This window comes from Trichosurus vulpecula, chromosome 5 (genome assembly GCF_011100635.1).
Source record: "Trichosurus vulpecula isolate mTriVul1 chromosome 5, mTriVul1.pri, whole genome shotgun sequence".
Classification (NCBI taxonomy): domain Eukaryota; kingdom Metazoa; phylum Chordata; class Mammalia; order Diprotodontia; family Phalangeridae; genus Trichosurus; species Trichosurus vulpecula.
In genome coordinates this window covers 183,134,835-183,151,896 of record NC_050577.1, presented here as the reverse complement: position 1 = coordinate 183,151,896, position 17,062 = coordinate 183,134,835, and the positions used below count along the sequence as shown (strand labels likewise).

The following is a 17,062-nucleotide window of genomic DNA, read 5'->3' as shown; positions in this document are numbered from 1 at the left end:
AGGGGCGGACCAAAGCCTACGTCATGGAACAAGATCCTTCGCGATTGGCTCGCTGAGGGAGTGAGTTCAGCCATCAGGAAGATGTTTTAGAGTCGAGGTACCGGCGGCTGCGTGTTTCCGGAAGACGTGGCGGCTGCTGCCAGTGTTGCTTTCCCTTACATCCCCCCTGGGCGCTACTCGCGTTCCCCCAAGTCGCTGCCGCCACCGCCACTGCCACCACCGCAGCCATGATCTCCTTAACGGACACGCAGAGTAAGCACCACGCCCGGGTCCCCACCTTCCCCTCTCCCTCAGGTGCCGCGCACGCCCCTCCCTCACACCCGGGCTCTGCCGCCCAGCCCCGCCCCGCCTACCCCGGTCAATGAATGAAGCCCCAACTGAGGAGGTCCGGGGGAGGCTGGGGACCCGAGGGGCGGGGTGGGGCTCTGATCCCGGGCTGGACTGGATCGGGACTAGTGCAGGAAGGAGTAATGGGGTCAGGAAAAGAAGTCTACCACCTCCCCCGCCGGCTAAGCTCTTAGGGGTCCACAGCCGCCTTTGTTCTCTCGGGGGCACCTGGAAGAGAAAGTTGGAGGAACTAAGGAAGGCCTCCGGGGTCGAAGGAGGAATTTCACTGCCAGAGGACTCGTGGACTCCTTTGAGGGGTGCTTTTTGTTTTGTTTGAAGGCACCTGCTTTTTGTTGTGTTAGTGGTGGTTAAAATGTACCCTAATAATCAAAGCTTTTAAATGTATTTGCACCCACTTCTCGGTCCTTACCACTCCTCCCTTGCCTGACCAACAAGACGCCACTGGAGAATACTCTAGGTTATCTGCTTAGTGATTTTCTTTTTTTAATGTTAGCAGTACAAACACTCACCAGTTAAAGTCGGTCAACTAGTGTTTACTAAGCACCCACTATCATATGTAAGGTATTGGGCTACAGGTACTGGGGATACAAAGAAAGGCAAACTATTCCTACTTTGAAGGAACTCACAATCTAATGAATGTTAGTTCGAGTGTTAGTATATTACACTCTATGGTATGTTATCTATTTTCATTTTTGGCATCCACCTGCCACTAAGTTCTCAAGACTCAGCCTATAAGTACCAAAAGTTATACTTGGTTGACTTTTTTTCATCCAGACTCAAGTTTTGATTTACATGTCTAGCTTGTTCCACACTTCATGAGTGCTTTTTGATGATATTGATTCTATTTCCTTTAACTATTTTGTCCCACCATCTTCCTGTGTGAAGTTTCTGTAACCCTTTCTTTGTCAAACAATACTTTTCCTACTAGTTGAATTTTTTTTGTGATTTGCTCTTTTGTGCAGATAAATCTTGAATACAAAACAACTTTAAATAGAATTGTGTTCATTCCTCCTCAACTACCATTTTAGATGTCCTGATGGAGTCCTGAAAATTCTAATATTTGAGATTCAGTTCAGTGTTAACAGTGCTTTCATCGCAAAAATAAGCAAGAGTATATTTACCCCATTAATGAGTGTCATCTGCTTTTAGAGAAATTGTGTCATAATTAGTATGGGGTGTTCACAACTTGTTTTATTTGTGGCATAATAGCTAGCATTTACATAGAACATTAAGGTTTGCAAAGTGCATTATATGTTATTTTATTTGAATTTTACAACAGTCCTGTGAGGTAGGTACCAGTATCCTTTTTATAGAAAAGGAAACTGAAGCTTAGAAAGACTCAGTGGCTTCTCCAGGATCAGACAGTTAACATTTGAGGCAGGATCTGAATTCAGGTCTTTCCACGTTCAAATCCAGGGCTTCATCCACTTTGCCACCTAGATGCCTCAAAGATACACATGATACCTTCTTTCTCTTCTTTGAAACATTTAATGTAAAGATAATTAAGGCTTTTCAAAACGAATGCAGCAGCATTAAGTATGTGGAGTTTTGAACTTTGGGGTTTAATCCTCATTCTCCTCACTAGGAAGCTTCTGTGCCATAGTTTTCTCTACTCACCTGCTTCGAATTTGTAATGAATAATTAGCTAAAACATGAATTAACTGTTCTATCACTGGCCTTTACAGTGACTTCTCAGGAAGTTTTGTTTTGGTGTTTGGTGTTTTAACATTTAACATTGAATTGTTTCTAATATGGGTTATGATATATTAGTTGTCTACAGGTTAGCTCTTGTGATGAAACTTTTGCCTTATATATTGCCATTTCAGGAGAGACAGTGTGTTACAATGTAAATCCAAATTCAGTTCAACAAATACTATGTACCTATTTTTATTTAGTGACTATTACAAGGTCCTGTGATAAACTGTGGGGCTGTAGAGATTAAATTGTTCCTTTCATCAAGGTGCTCACTTTCTTCTGGGGAAATATCACATGTACACAAATATGTAACTACAAGGTCACTTCAAGAGGAAAGAGTGCCAAGAAATAGGAGGATCAGGAAAGGTCTTAGGTAGGAGATGGGATGCTAAGGGACTTTATGAGAAAGGTGAGGGGGATACAAAACCAGAGGTGGGAGGTGAAATGCTAAGTAGTGGAAACAGCCAGCATGCTAGTTTGACTGGAACAGAGTATGCAAGTAGTAAAGTGAAATAAGCCTGGAAAGTTAGCTAGGAGCCAGATTGAAGTGGTCTTTAAATGCAGACTAAGAATTTTATATTTTATCCTAGGGGCAATAGAGACCTGAACACTTGGGGTGGGGCACATGGCATGAGCCCCTCTATATTTTAGGAATATCAGTTTGGCAGCTCAGTGGAGATAAAATGTAGATGAGAGATACTAGGGGCAGGGAGAACAAGTTGGGAGGCTATTGGAGTAGTTCAGATGAGAGGTGATGAGGGCCTGAACTAAAGTGGAGGCTGTGTGAGTTGTGATTAAGGGACAGATGTGAGAGATGTTAAGGATGCATCAACAAAATTTAGCAGCTAACTGAATATGGGCCATTAAAGAAGAGGGAATACTCTTAGAAAGAGCAATGAACTTGGAGTCAAACTGGATTTGAATCCCATCTCAATTACTTACTCCCTTTGTAACCTCAGACTAGTCACCGGTAATGTGTTATAAATATAAAAAGTCATGAGTGTTGGGATAGATCATAAAACTTGTCACTGTCTTATCAAACTAGTTAGGGGGAATCAGTCAGCTTTATCTCACATTTACCTACTTGTTTTAAAAGTTTAAATTCATACCTCTAAGATTGTGAAATTTCATAAGTTATGGGGGAATGTGCTTTTTAATGATTAATACATAGCTCTGAAACAAAGAATATAGGAAAGGAACTTACCTATTTGTTAGCACTCTTAAAAGAAGCATGAAACTCTGGTTGGTTTTTGTTGGAATTTGAATCTTTTTATGGTAGTCACCTGTGGTTTTTATTAACTCATTCGCCTTTATAGGGTGCAAAAGGAAATCAGCCTAGCTACAGTGGAAAAGGAATTAATATAGTAAAATGGGAATGAATCTCTTTGAAATACTCATGCCAAATGAAATTTTTGTCAGACAAAGCTTTTTGATAGCTTTTTTCAAAAAGCTAAGCTAAGTAATGACACTTCAATTGTATGGATATGTTTTTAAAGAAAAAGGTTAAGCTACAATTAGAAATTATTGATAGTGTCTGCTTTAAATAGTTTTTCATAGCCTGTGGGATTTGCTGCTGTAGTTTTTCCTCGTAGGTAGAATGGGGAATAGCAATATTCTTTAATTCTAAAGAAACTAAAATTTTAGAGGGACTAGAGCTATGAATAGGTCAGAAAGATTAGAATCCTTCAGGCCAGGAAAAAAAAATATCACAATCTATAAAATCAAGTATATACATAAGCTGACTGTAAACATCGATACTAAACCTGGAAGACCTTTGCAGCTTAATTTTAAGACTCCTAAAACCCCTCAAATGGGCAGCAAAGTGTCGAAGTAGATAAGAGTGCTGACCCTGGAGTCAGAAGGACCCAAGTTCAAATGTGGCCTCAGACACTTACTAGCTGTGTGACCCTGGGTAAGTCACTTATCCATGTTTGCCTCAGTTTCCTCATCTGTACAATGAGCTGGGGAAGGAAATGGCAAACCACTCTAGTATCTTTGCCAAGAAAGTCCCAAATAGGGTTACAAAGAATTGGACACAACTGAAACAACTCAACAACAACAAAGCCCTCAAAAGCTTATGTAGATAAACATATTAATAAGTTTAACGGTAGCATCCATTAATTCATAGATGATCAATCTATAACAAATCACTAAAATAGTTTTAAAAACAAAATGTTCAAACTTTCTATGAGAAATCAGATTTAGAGTTAGAAGGTACATTAGAAGCCATTTACTATAAATTCCTAATTATACAGATGTGGAAATAAGCCCACAGAGATTAAGTGGTCAGACAAGTAATTTTCCAAGGTAAAAATGGAGAATCAACAACTATCATTTTTCTCACAAATTGTTGAGTCAAACAGCACAGATACACTTGGCTCACTATATCTAGCTGGCCCTAGACTATGCTTACAATCTCAGCCAACGATTTACCCTGACTCTCTTTTTCCTATTTCACCTGCTGCCCACCACTTTCTCTGGACCTCCTGAGACCAAGATCCCTACCCTCTTCCCACTTCTTGTTCCTGAAACAGCAATCTAATAATTGGCTACCATTGTTTCTTAAGAGGACATGTCAGTCAACTCCCTTATTGCTCCACTTATTTTCCCTGTGACTTCCTAAATACAAACGCCCTTCCCTGGCCATGATTCCTTTATGTTATCTCCCTCTACTAGAAATAAGTTCCATGAAGGCAAGGACTATCTTGCTTTTTTAAAAATTTGTATCCTAGTATTTTAGCATATATATCAAGCACTTAATAAAAGCATTCCATTAATTCATTCATTGGTGCCTCTTTTAGAGAAATGAATATTGGGCTAAATAAAGTGACCCTGGATAGCATTTATGTACTTGGAGAGTACAAGAGTAGATATAAATTTGAAAAATGAGGAAATATATGTATATACATAAGTGAGTATATATATATATGTGTGTGTGTGTGTGTGTGTATATATATACACACACACATATATATGCATTATGATAATATTGTTTTACAAAACATTATTGAATTGGATAGAAGACATAAAAGGAGAACAGTTAAAGAAGATCAGAAAATTGTCAAATGCCAAAGAGAGTTGACATAAAGTTTGGAACCAGTGGCTTAAAAAACCATAATTTTTGTCTCTTTGCAACTGTGCTTCCTGTGTCCTAAGAAGCACTATCTCTTATATAAGGATGAGAAATTTCCATTCAATTTTCATGTTTTGAAGGAATTAACTGATGTTAACTTATACCATTCTTTTGTTACTTCACTTGAAAAGCTATTCTATGATGTTTAAAAGGCTGTTCTCTAGTGTAACAACCAAGGAAAACCACCAATCAGTTTTAGAAATCAAGACTTTTATTCTTTGTTACCTTAACCCTATAATTTTTATTACAGAAATTGGAATGGGATTAACAGGATTTGGCGTATTTTTCCTATTTTTTGGAATGATTCTCTTTTTCGACAAAGCACTACTGGCTATTGGAAATGTGAGTTTTTAAAATATATTTTAACTAATATATTTTAACTAAATTCATAAATAACTTTTATAGCATATGTACTATAATTATTTGGGGAAAGAATTCACTATTATCAGTATGTTTTTAAAAATTTTGGATTTAGGTTTGATTCACTCTGCTCTTGATCAAGATTAAGGTTCATCAGTTTTAATTATTAATGTGAAAGTCAATGAGATCACCTAAGTCCAGAACTACCTATAATTTAAAATGTTTAATTAGTGGCTAAATGATGACTAAAAAAGATATCCAACTTATATTAATTTGTCTACCTGAAAGCAAGAGAATGGAATATTTGACCTCCAAATGTCCTAAATTTCAGTGATTCTTATAAATTATTTTGATATCAGTTTTCCAATAAGCATTTCACATTTGCTACTTCAATATAAAATAAACACAGTGCTTAAGTTTTTCAATACTTTTACTCCTACCATAATACTTATAAAGTATATCGTTTATACCAACCAAACATTTATGCTGTCATTTGGATGGAGTGGAAGAAACCCAAAAGGACAAATCCCTGATAACTATTCATTATAAGGAGGTGAGGGGGAAAGTAATAGGAAGTCACTAGCAGCCTAACAATTTTAAATTGAACACTAATGTGAACACTATGGAAGATCCACATTGGGTCAGACAAAGGAAAAGGTAAAAGACAAAGTAAGTCAAAATTGTCATTTTTTTTTTAAATTAAGGGATCTTCTCAGGACTAGTGGTATGGGTGTAATGTTTGAATAATGGTGAGAGTTGTGATGTTTAATGTACATTTTTATGAATTTTTGTCCCAAAAGAAACTCACATTTTAGCAAATAAGTTAAAATGTAGGTAAAATATTTATGTTAAGAAAAATGCTTTACAAAACTTGTCTCATTCAGGTTTCTGACAGATAATTATGGGCTGGAAAAGTAAAAGCCAATTATATTTAAGTACTTCTGCCCACCACCACTTGTCTTTTTCTTTGACTACATGTTCTTTAACATGTGCTGGAAAAGGTGTGCAGCTGATTTGCTTCTGCTGCCACCATGTTCTTTGGATTTAACGAACCTTAAAGTGCCATGTACATGTTAGTTATTTATGATCCTCTTTATGGAAGGGAGATTGGGAGCCACTTAATTCAAACCATACTGAAAAATAATTTCATCTTCGGCACACCTGCCATGAGTCCAGCAAGCCACCACCTCATCCTATTACACTTTTGGATAGTTCTCTTCGTTAAGATGTTTGTCCTCATATCAAGTCTAAATTTACCCCTTCAGAACTTCCAGCCATTGATCCTAGTTCTATCCTTAATAGACAAAACAGTTCTACTACCTACCAATTCTACTACCGAAGTGAATCCCTTCATATATTTGAAGAAAGCTAGGCTCCCTCCTCTCCCCAAGTCATTTCTCTACAGGCTAAACATCTTTAGATTTTCAACAGATACATATTAAGTCCCTTCACCATCCCGGTGATCCTTCTCTGGATATTTTCCAACCTACCAGTGTCATTCCTCAACTATGATGCCCAGAACAGATCACAAGAGTCAGAAAACCTGGGTTCAAATCTTTGTACTGCTGTTTACTACATACATGACCTTGGGAAAATCACCTAAACTCTCTGTTCCTTAGTTTCCTCTTGAAGCAGATGGTCTAGATCATCTCTGAGGCCCTTTCAAGCTCTAGATCTATGTTCCTATGCATGCAGTGAATATAATGTTCCAGATACAGTCTGACTAATGCAGAATACAGCAGGGCTCTCACCTCTTTATGCTTGGAATCTGTGTATCCCTTAATGAAACCCAGTATCTTATTAAATTTTTTGCTGCTAATCACACCTTTTAATCAAGATACTTTATCTCTGGACTCTGTATATTTTCACTGGCTCTGCTTCATTTCTGGAATTCTCTCCCTCCTTATCTGACTACTTACTTCCTTGGCATGCTTCAAATCCCAGTTAAAAATCTCATCTTATACCTTTCCAAATCCCTTTATGCCAGTTCCTTCCCTATGTTGATTATCTCCAGTTGATTCTGTCTGTATCTTGTTTGCACATGGTTGTTTGCATGTTGTCTCCCCTATTAGACTGTGAGCTCTTTTGAGAGCAGGGACTATCTTTTACCTTTCTTTGTATCCCTGGCACTTAGCGCAGTGCCTGGCACAGAGTAGATGTTTAACAAGTGCTACTTGACTTGATGACTTTTCATACTCATCATATTGACCATATTAACCTCTCATATCCAGAGGAGGTCCAGTAGCTTCCTCCTAAAATAAAGGGATTAACTTAAAGGTTCTTCTTCCATAAGCTTACTTTTTATTTTGATGCGTTGTAGTTAAATGCTTTTCTTTATTTTGAGATGCATTTTCTTTCTCTTCCAGGTATTATTTGTGGCTGGATTGGCTTTCGTAATTGGTTTGGAAAGAACATTTAGATTCTTTTTCCAGAAACACAAAGTTAAAGCTACAGGGTTTTTCCTGGGTGGAGTATTTGTAGTTCTCGTTGGTTGGCCTTTGATAGGCATGATCCTTGAAATTTATGGATTCTTTCTTCTGTTCAGGTAAGATAATTACCTAAGTAGGGGTTTGTTTTGGCTTTTATAGTTGAGGAATCTTTTGTTTCCATTTCTACATTCAGTCAACTATAAAAACTTTTATCAGAATATCAAATACCAAATGTGCTAATTAAATAAGGTGAAGACGTATGGGTAATGAGTAATCTCACAGACCTACTTATAATACAATAAAAAAGAATTTTAAAGGTGCCCCATTTTTCTTTACTAGATTAAAGAATCTTATATCTTAATTTTATATTTTTTTCAATTTAAAGAGCTTGCTCTATCCATGGATAATATTTGATTTTTCAGTATAATCATGCTTAATAATTACTGCCATTTTATAATAAAGCTACACTTTTGGCAACAGACAATTCTGTATCAAAACCATTATGAAAAATTTTAATCAGGGCAGGTAGACAATGCAGTAGATAGAGCGCAGGCCCTGGAGCCAGGAGGACCTAAGTTCAGATCTGGCCTCAGACACTTGACACTTATTAGCTGTGTGACCCTTGAAAGTCTTAACACCAGGTACCCTGCCTCAAAAAAAAAAATTTATTTTAATCAGGTAATATTTTGTAACTGCCAGTGATGCTGTGAATAAGCTGTAGTGTGCAGTTTGTAAAAAGTCCCAATTGAGTTGAACTAAGCACTTGCAACTGTGGTTATATCAGGATTGAAAGAATGAATTTAAAGTCCCAGATGCAGTGATTTGTTACAGAAAATATATTGTCTTTATCTACCTTTCTTAGCTGGATTGAAGAGAATTCAGTTTTTTTAAAAATACTGTTTCCTTTATTGAAAAATTTAGAGGTATTGAATTCTACTAACACTTTGTTTCAAAAGTACTCAAGCATTTTAGATGTTCCATCAATTGCACTTCCTTGGTTTGTAGCATGGATTTGGGGCATTTACTTGACTGTTTGCATCAGTAATAAGTAGTGGAATTTGAAATAAGATTTTTTTATTCGAAAGAAACTACTTAAAACAGAATCTAGAAATGATCTTTCTAAATGTAATGCTTTTTGGGAAAGTTTATGATTTATTTTGTGTTTGAATATATATTTTCAGAGCATGAGTAGCTTCTTAAATAAAACTTTAAAATTACTACCTAACTCTTCTACTCACTTAGTAATAACTTCCTTGACAGTATTTAATTTCTAAAAACCTGAAGTTACCACTTTTTCCCTTAAATCTAAAATTGAATTCTGTCCGCTCTAGTATTTGCATCCTGTCTAATTTTAAGACATAGATGAACCTTGAAAATTTTATTAACTGTACTTTGTGTAACTGTACTTTGGATCCACTATCTAGTCCATCCCCTATGAATTCAAACTGCATCTCACCAAAAGCATGTATTTTTCCTAGACAACTGGCCAGAGCTTGAAATCTGATTTGCAGCCAGAGAAAGTCCATTTTGCCTACGTGTATCTTGATCCATGGCACTCACCTCATTAAATAACTGCCTTCTCACTTTTTTATTATTTTCAATTTTTTTTTCATTCAAGTGCCAGTAATTCTTAACTTCAGGTCAAAATAGATAATATCGAATAGTTTTGCACATATTTTGAATTGTAAAGTTTTAAATATTTGGTGTTCTGGATGTTCATTTCTCATTATCATTAATTTTTAGGGGATTCTTTCCTGTGGTGGTTGGCTTTATTAGAAGAGTACCTGTCCTTGGATCCCTCTTGAATTTACCTGGAATAAGATCAGTATGTTATCATTTACTTATCATTATACCTTTTTAAAAGTAAAGAGAAGTTCAATATTTTTCAAAAGTATAATTACTTACCAGTAATAAAATAACAAGCCTGTATATTAATATGGCTGTGGCAATAAGTAATTTGGTCATTTTGGGTATAGTTTTTGCATCTTTTAGGTTATAATACCTTTTAACATAATCAGCCAGAAAACTACTAGAATGTGAAAATTTGATAACAGACTTTACTTTATCCATTTTTCCTATTGTTATCTAAATTCTTTCTAACTGTATTTTGATTTCTGGGTCACCTTTCACATAGCTTAAGGAACTGTACAATTTACTTTCACATATGAGCTGTAATTTTTTAAACTAGATGGGAAAAGATTGTGCCTAAGGAAGAGTGACCAGTCCCACTTTTAGCTAACAAAAGGTAATGACACTATACAATCTAAGTCGTTTTTGTAATGAAGTATTAGCAACAAAGAATAATTCCAAAAAGTCCCTATTATTACTTTCAAGTGTTTTCTCCTTCAGGTAACACTGTTAACTAGTATGGTTTTAAGACCTCTCAGTGGGAGGCAGTATGGTGTCTCTACCACTAGCTAGCTAGGTAACCTTGGACAAGTCACTTCGCCTCAATGAGCCCCAGTGTCCTCATCTATAAAGTAAGGGGTTTTAGAATAAATGATCTTTAAGGTTCCTTTCTGCTCTGATTAATTTCCACAAGCATTAAGTATCTATTCTGTACCATCTCTGGGGATACAAAGAGGCCCTATTTTCTGGAAGCTTATGGTTTAATGGAGGAATGAATCACACAAATTAATTATAACTTTGCTCTTTTTTTTCCTGAACCTGTTGTTTCATTGGATGGAAGCCCTCTTAGTAAAGAGACTTTCTCTGCAAATGTGGATGGGCTTTTGTTGTGACATTTATAGTCTTAGAGAATGGACTAGAGCAAGGAAGAGTTAATCTACTTGCCTATAGTCACTCAGCCAAGGTACTTCAAAAGTGATTGTCAAACCCAGATCTCTTTTATTCCAAAGACAGTGAAAGGCAGCATTATGCCACTTCTTACAAAGTAGGTAGAAGTCTGAGTAGTCTGACAAGTTCAAGAAGGGAAGAATCCTATCTAGCTCGGAGTTATCAGAGAAGGCTTTGTTGGAAGAGGTGTCGTGTTAGTTGGGCCTTGAAGTTAGGGTGAGAGACAGGTTTTGGAGTTAAGATAAATTCAGATTTGGCTATATTAAATGGGAAGTGTCAATGGGACTTACACAGAGAGAGCTTTCCAGCAGGTATATGACAATATAAGACTGCATCTCAGGGCAGAGGTTGAGATTAGAAATACAAATTCCAGGGGCAGCTAGGCAGTGCAGTGAGTAGAGCACCGGCCCTGGAGTCAGGAGGACCTAAGTTCAAATCAAGCCTCAGACGCTTGACACACTTACTAGCTTTGTGACCTTGGGCAAGTCACTGAACCCCAATTGTGCTGCCTTCCCCCCTCCAAAAAAATACAAATTTCAGTGGCATCTACATAGAGATAATAATTGAAACCAGTAAGTTTCCTCCTGAAATATGCCAGGCACTGTGCCAAGTGCTGGGAATACAAAGAAAGGTTAAAAACATGGCTGTGCCCTAAAGAAGCTCACCTTCTAAAGAGGGAAGCAGTGTGCAATTAACTGTAAATGGAAGGTATTCCTAGAGGCCAGACCCTGCACTCCGGGTGGATAGAGGTGGATAGTGGAATGAACAGATTGGGAAAGCCCTCCCCAAGGAAAGGGAATTTGAGCTGAGTCTTAAAGGAAACCCAGGAAGCCAAAACACTAGAGTAGATGACCTTGTCAAGGCAAAGATCTTAATAAGAACCAAAAAAAGATGGCACAGGACAGAAACTTGAAGAATACCCTCACTTAAAAATAGCTAGCATTTATATAGCACTTTCCGGTTTGCAAAACACTGTGTATGTGATCTCATTTGGTCCTCATAACAACTCTGTGAGATAGGTGCTATTATTATCTGACATCTACAGACAAGAAAAATAAGGCTGGGAATAGTTTAAGTGACTTACCCAAAGTCAACAGCTAATATGTGTCTGAAACAGGATTTGAACTCAGGCCTTCTTTACTCTGAGTACAATACTCTTATTCAGTGTACTACCAAAGTGTACTGCCTCCAAAGAAGTGTCTGAGACTGTGCCTACAAAGCACTAGTAAGATTGTTGAAATGAATGAATGAATAAATGATTTTTTTTCAAATAGTCCTGCCAAATAAAACATTATCCTTTCTGCTCTTTTAAATAAAATCTCAGTTCCATATAAAGGAGTATTTTGATTAATTTGGGTTATCAGCAGCACAGTTGTGATGTTTCTACCAAGGAGAGACTTGAACTGCTCTTTTTTTGATTCATTATCAATATTTTTCCCCAAATGTCACTCTGAAATTTAGAATGAATTTATAAATAGGTACCTATGCTACCAACTTTTTAGTACTCTGTCAACATCAGAATTAGGGCTAGTTTACCTACCTTTGCCTTGAGATTCTGCTTGCTACTGAATTCTTGCATCTTAAAATAGGCAAGATAAACTAGAATTCAACTGTATGACTCTTCTTGTCTTGTCTCTAGTCCTGGCCCAGGTCAGAGCTACCTAGGCCAATCCCTTTCTTGAGGCCTCTTCATCAGCCCTAGATCTGGTGGCTCACCCCCTAACCAGCTGAGTCAGGCTTGTCCTGAAAGCAGTCACTAGAAGCCTCTATGCTCAATCTATCCCATTTTAGTGCCCAGAACTATTTTTAAAGCCACAGCCAGGATGATCTTGGGCTGGGCTAGAATTTGGGGACTTATATTTTTATAAGTATGTGGTCACTTCATCTTGAATCCAGATCAGAATTCTAATTAAGACATAGATCTTTGAAGCAACTTTCAAATTATTCATCTCAGGCTCTGATTCTCCTGTCATGCAATCACAGGGGCTTGCACCCCTCATTTTACAGATGAAGAAACTGAGGCCCAAAGAGGTAGTGATTTACCCCAGATTACACAGTTTAAGTAGGAGAACTAGAAACTTGAACCCAGGGTCTTTAACTTCAGCATCAACACTCTTTCCACTGTAAAACGCCTATCAAATGTTTAACCCTAGAAATTTAGGTATTCAGCATCCAAACACATACTATTGCTAGCATTATACAAGCTCAAGGCCATTGTCTTTTAATTTTAACACAATTTTACTTAAGGATATTTTGTAAAAAGCAAAGTTGTCTTCATAACTTTGCTATAGGAATTCTATAGTGTTAGTCTGACTAGACATATAATTGCTCTGGTCCTGTACTTTCATTAGCGTAAGGGATTTCCAGTGAGGAAACTCCCTCTACCAACAGCATTCAGTCTTTGAGAAGTTAAATAAAGAGGGTAAATGACTTACCCAGTGTCACATGGCCAGTGTATGTCAGAGGCAGGATTTGTCGAACCCAGGTTTTCTTTACTCCAAGGCCAATTCTGTTCATTACACCGTATATGTTTATTTCATTGCATTATGTTATTTGTTGAAGTAAAATCTTAGTGAATGGTGAATTACTTGATATGCCTTTTTAGCATCGTAACACTTGGATTATTTAAACTTAGTGTTCTAATGTAGGAGCTCACTCCTACCCATTCTAGGATATTGAAGAAAAACAAACTGCTTTATATATTTAGTTGTAAATATGTGTATAAAAATTAAATGCAGATTTTTGTCATAAATCTATAACTTTTGCTTGTATTATAAAGTTTGTTTTTAACACTATTATCAAACATTCTCAGACTAAAGTCTAGAAACCACAATTTTAATTTAATTAAAATTTTAATCAGTAGTTGATCTTCACTATTGATTGATCTTAATGGAGTTAAATCTGTTTGTTCAAAGACTACATAGGCTCAGAAGAGAATCCACACTAATGGTCAGTTGAAACATCTTACTGGGTTTATTAATGCATGATTGGCTCATATTTTAGCTTTTCTCCTTTTGTTTCCTCTTTTGTTTAAGCTAATAGTGTTACCCTCATTTTTCAAATTTATTTATCCATTGTATTGCATTTTCATGTTGCACCTTCAAATTTCAACGCAGAACATGTCATGCAAAAACAGTATTGTCAGAAATTTATTTTGCAACCTTTAAAAATGTCGGAAGACTTCAGTGAATATTATTTAATCAGTTATTTTTAGTCACATCTTGGATTTCTTCAAGTAAGTTTGTGTTTTGAATAAATACGTGTAAAGTGTTAAGTTTATGAATAGCGTATGCCTTTAACTGCCTTCTTTGTCTTCTTCCCTACAGCTTGTAGATAAAGTCGGAGAAAGCAACAATATGGTATAACAGCAAGTGGACTAAAGATTACATTAAAATTGCATTATTTACAAAAGCCCCTTTGAAGAATATTCAGCACAAAATTAAATTACACAAAACAGCTTATAACATCTTTTACATAAGTTTATAATGTGTAGTCTGCGAAGTACCTACAGTAATTAGCAACGAAGCAATGAAAAGGTGCTTGATTCCAAGACAAGCGACTAAGAATTCACCAAGTGAACTGAAGAAGGGGAATGCCATGTTACAATCTATATTGAAACTGTTGAAAGTTATTTTTATTGTTTTTTTCACAATGTGCTAAACACAGCCATCCCTATAGAACTGTGGTGCCTGATTTCTGTCTCCTTATTTTGAAGGTGCAGGAGAGCCACCAGGCATTTGGTTTTTTTAAGAAATGCTCATTGCAATGGCAAAAATGTTTCCTGTTGTTTAACAAGAGTTGTAGCTCCAAAAGTGTTGCATGAGTTAGGATGGATTATGTCATTTTAATGTATTAAAAACAAAGGAAAATCCAAACAACTTTGTTGTATGAATCAAACTTTTTTTTTTGTTTGTAAATACATAGTTTAAATAAACTTTTGCTGTTCTTAGGAATCAAAGCCAGATGTAAATGCTAACTGGATTTACTTTCTGTGCTGGAATATGCAAAGGTCATTCATTTTTTAACTTGGATCCTAAATTATAGGTGACTAAAGCTTTCTTTGGTCAGTAGAATACTTTGGGGATTTCGTCTCCAAGATACCTGCATGTATAATTACATGTGAGCCTAAAAAGATGTACCCTTTGTCCACTAAGTAACCTGTTACATATCTTGTCTCATGGAATAGTCTTTTATTTAAGATACTTAATGATGCTAACTTGTATTTTTCCTATTCAAACATAGCTTGTTTTTAAAGTTTGAAAAGTCTGTCTGGCATGATGATAGTTTACTTGGGGAGAGAGAAAAATCCTACAAGTTTCAGATCTTATTTTGCTATTGTTCATAAAGAAAAACTCCCTAAAGAGTTAACTGTTGTTTACCTTGGGACATGTGAAGTGTTGAAAAGTTGAAACTTCTGATTGTATCTTAAAGGGCTATTCATATAAACTGAAAAGTTGATTTTCTTATTTAAAAATGTCTTATGTTTGATATGAAGATTTTCCACAAAGAGTTGCCTAAAAACAAAAAACCTGAGTGATGATATAAGCAAATTATTTTAGGATATTTAGTGACTAGATTCTTTCAAAGCCAAGGAAGTTAAGAAAAATGTATTCTGTTTTGTTATAACCATTTGGCAAGTGGTAAGAAATTCATTTTTTTTTCTTTATAGGCTTCCCCAGTTGGCATACTTTTTTTCAAGAATGTGGAAACATTTGAAACACATTTTTTATCAACCACAATACTTCTTGTTTTACCACTTATGATCAAATTCATTTGTTTTTACATTTTGCAATGCTTCTTGATCCAAAAAAATCATAATTGTAGAAATTTGATTTTCATTTTAAAAACATTCTGTTACTCCTCAAGTTTATTCTGTTGAAAGAGTCGGTAGTGAGAAAAAGGGGGGCACAAGTTCCCAACCTCATCCAAAACAGAAGAAAAAGATTTAAATATACAATGAAATGGTTCAGTCTTGTGGATTCAATGCAAAGTCACTTGACGCATGACAGAACTCATGCAGCGGATAAGACATTTTCAAATGGAGACTCCTACCTCAACAGCTGTCGGAATATTAAAAGACTTGGTGTTTTATGTCTGTGTAATGTTCAAATAGTCTCATCCATTGGAGAATGTAAAAAATATACTTTGGGCTTTGAATGTTCTATGCCTTTGTTCTACCTATTTTTGACAGATGATCATTATTTACAGTAGATTATGAAATCTGCCTTTTTTAAAAGCAAGAACAAAATCTACTTAAAACAAATAGCTACATTGCAATTGGACCTTTGTAGATGTGAATTTCTATCAAATTATTCCTTGCACTGTGATAAACACTCCTTTCCCAAGACCCTTCTTTTAGCAAATGATGTTGGGCAGAAACTTGGAAGAGATCTAACAGTGATGCCTCAGTCAATGAAATTGAGAGGTGGTGCAATTTTCATTTTAAGTGAGTCCACTGTTAAGATCCATCTTGATTTCTGAACTGCTTGGAAGCATTGTATATTTTATAAATGTACTGGTCTTCTGACAGAAAGCATTGTAAATACCACTGTCTCTTTCTTAAATTAGCTTTCTGTCTTTGCCACTAAAATGTAATTTGATTTCCAGAGAGGTGGAGGAAAAGGTCAAATGCTACCTAGCCTTAAGTGTTTCTGTCATTGCTCAAGTGTATTTTCTGTAACAGAAACATAATTGGAATGTTTTTCTTTCCCCTAATAAATTGTAATTCTTAAAATATTGCTGCTTTAAAAAGTCTCACAAACAGATTATACGATCTAAGCAATTGAATAATGTAAATACACTTGTCTTACCTCTCAATAAAAAGTACTTTTATATTAAGTGGTGGTCAAGTGTATCTTTATTCTAAAATTCAAAAACCAAACTAAAGGCAAGCATGATAAAGTAAACCACCTCACTTTTTTAATGCACTTTATAATGTGCTTTTTATGAAACTTATACACTTAGAACCTCTATAAAAATACATGGTATAATTCATTTACCAAATCACAGTATTCATGTCAAGTAATTGTGTTTTAAAAACATGAATTTTGTGAACAAAGCCCCTGTATTCCAAGGGTAATTTACTTGATTTAGGTCATCTGGCTTCTGAAAAAAACTTCAAAGATTAACAACCTTCATTCAACTTTATAACATGCCCCTACATTCTCAACCTTATATATAGAAAAAATCATCCACTCGAGTTTCACAGCAGTCAGGTACAGAAGTAACTGTAATCTAGATATTTTAATTTCCCTTTCATTTCAGGCAACTGTTCTTGGCTGAACAATTCCTCCCAGCCTTG

The 17,062-nt window shown here is 35.9% G+C and overlaps 1 protein-coding gene across 1 annotated transcript; it reads left to right on the top strand.

Moving 5' to 3' along the window:
- Nucleotides 1–94: 94 nt before the first annotated feature.
- GOLT1B (golgi transport 1B) lies at nucleotides 95–16,598 on the top strand. The gene is made up of 5 exons (XM_036761661.1): nucleotides 95–252; nucleotides 5,427–5,518; nucleotides 7,903–8,081; nucleotides 9,709–9,790; nucleotides 14,088–16,598. Exons 1-5 carry the CDS (start codon nucleotides 228–230, stop codon nucleotides 14,124–14,126), a joined length of 417 nt encoding a protein of 138 aa, XP_036617556.1. The 5' UTR covers nucleotides 95–227; the 3' UTR covers nucleotides 14,127–16,598.
- The last annotated feature ends 464 nt before the right edge of the window (nucleotides 16,599–17,062 follow it).

Coding starts and splice junctions, on each gene's coding strand:
- GOLT1B (XM_036761661.1), top strand. CDS start 228: ATGATCTCCTTAACGGACACGCAGA. Junction 5,519..7,902: donor CACTACTGGCTATTGGAAAT/GTGAGTTTTTAA, acceptor TTTCTCTTCCAG/GTATTATTTGTGGCTGGATT. Junction 9,791..14,087: donor ATTTACCTGGAATAAGATCA/GTATGTTATCAT, acceptor TCTTCCCTACAG/CTTGTAGATAAAGTCGGAGA.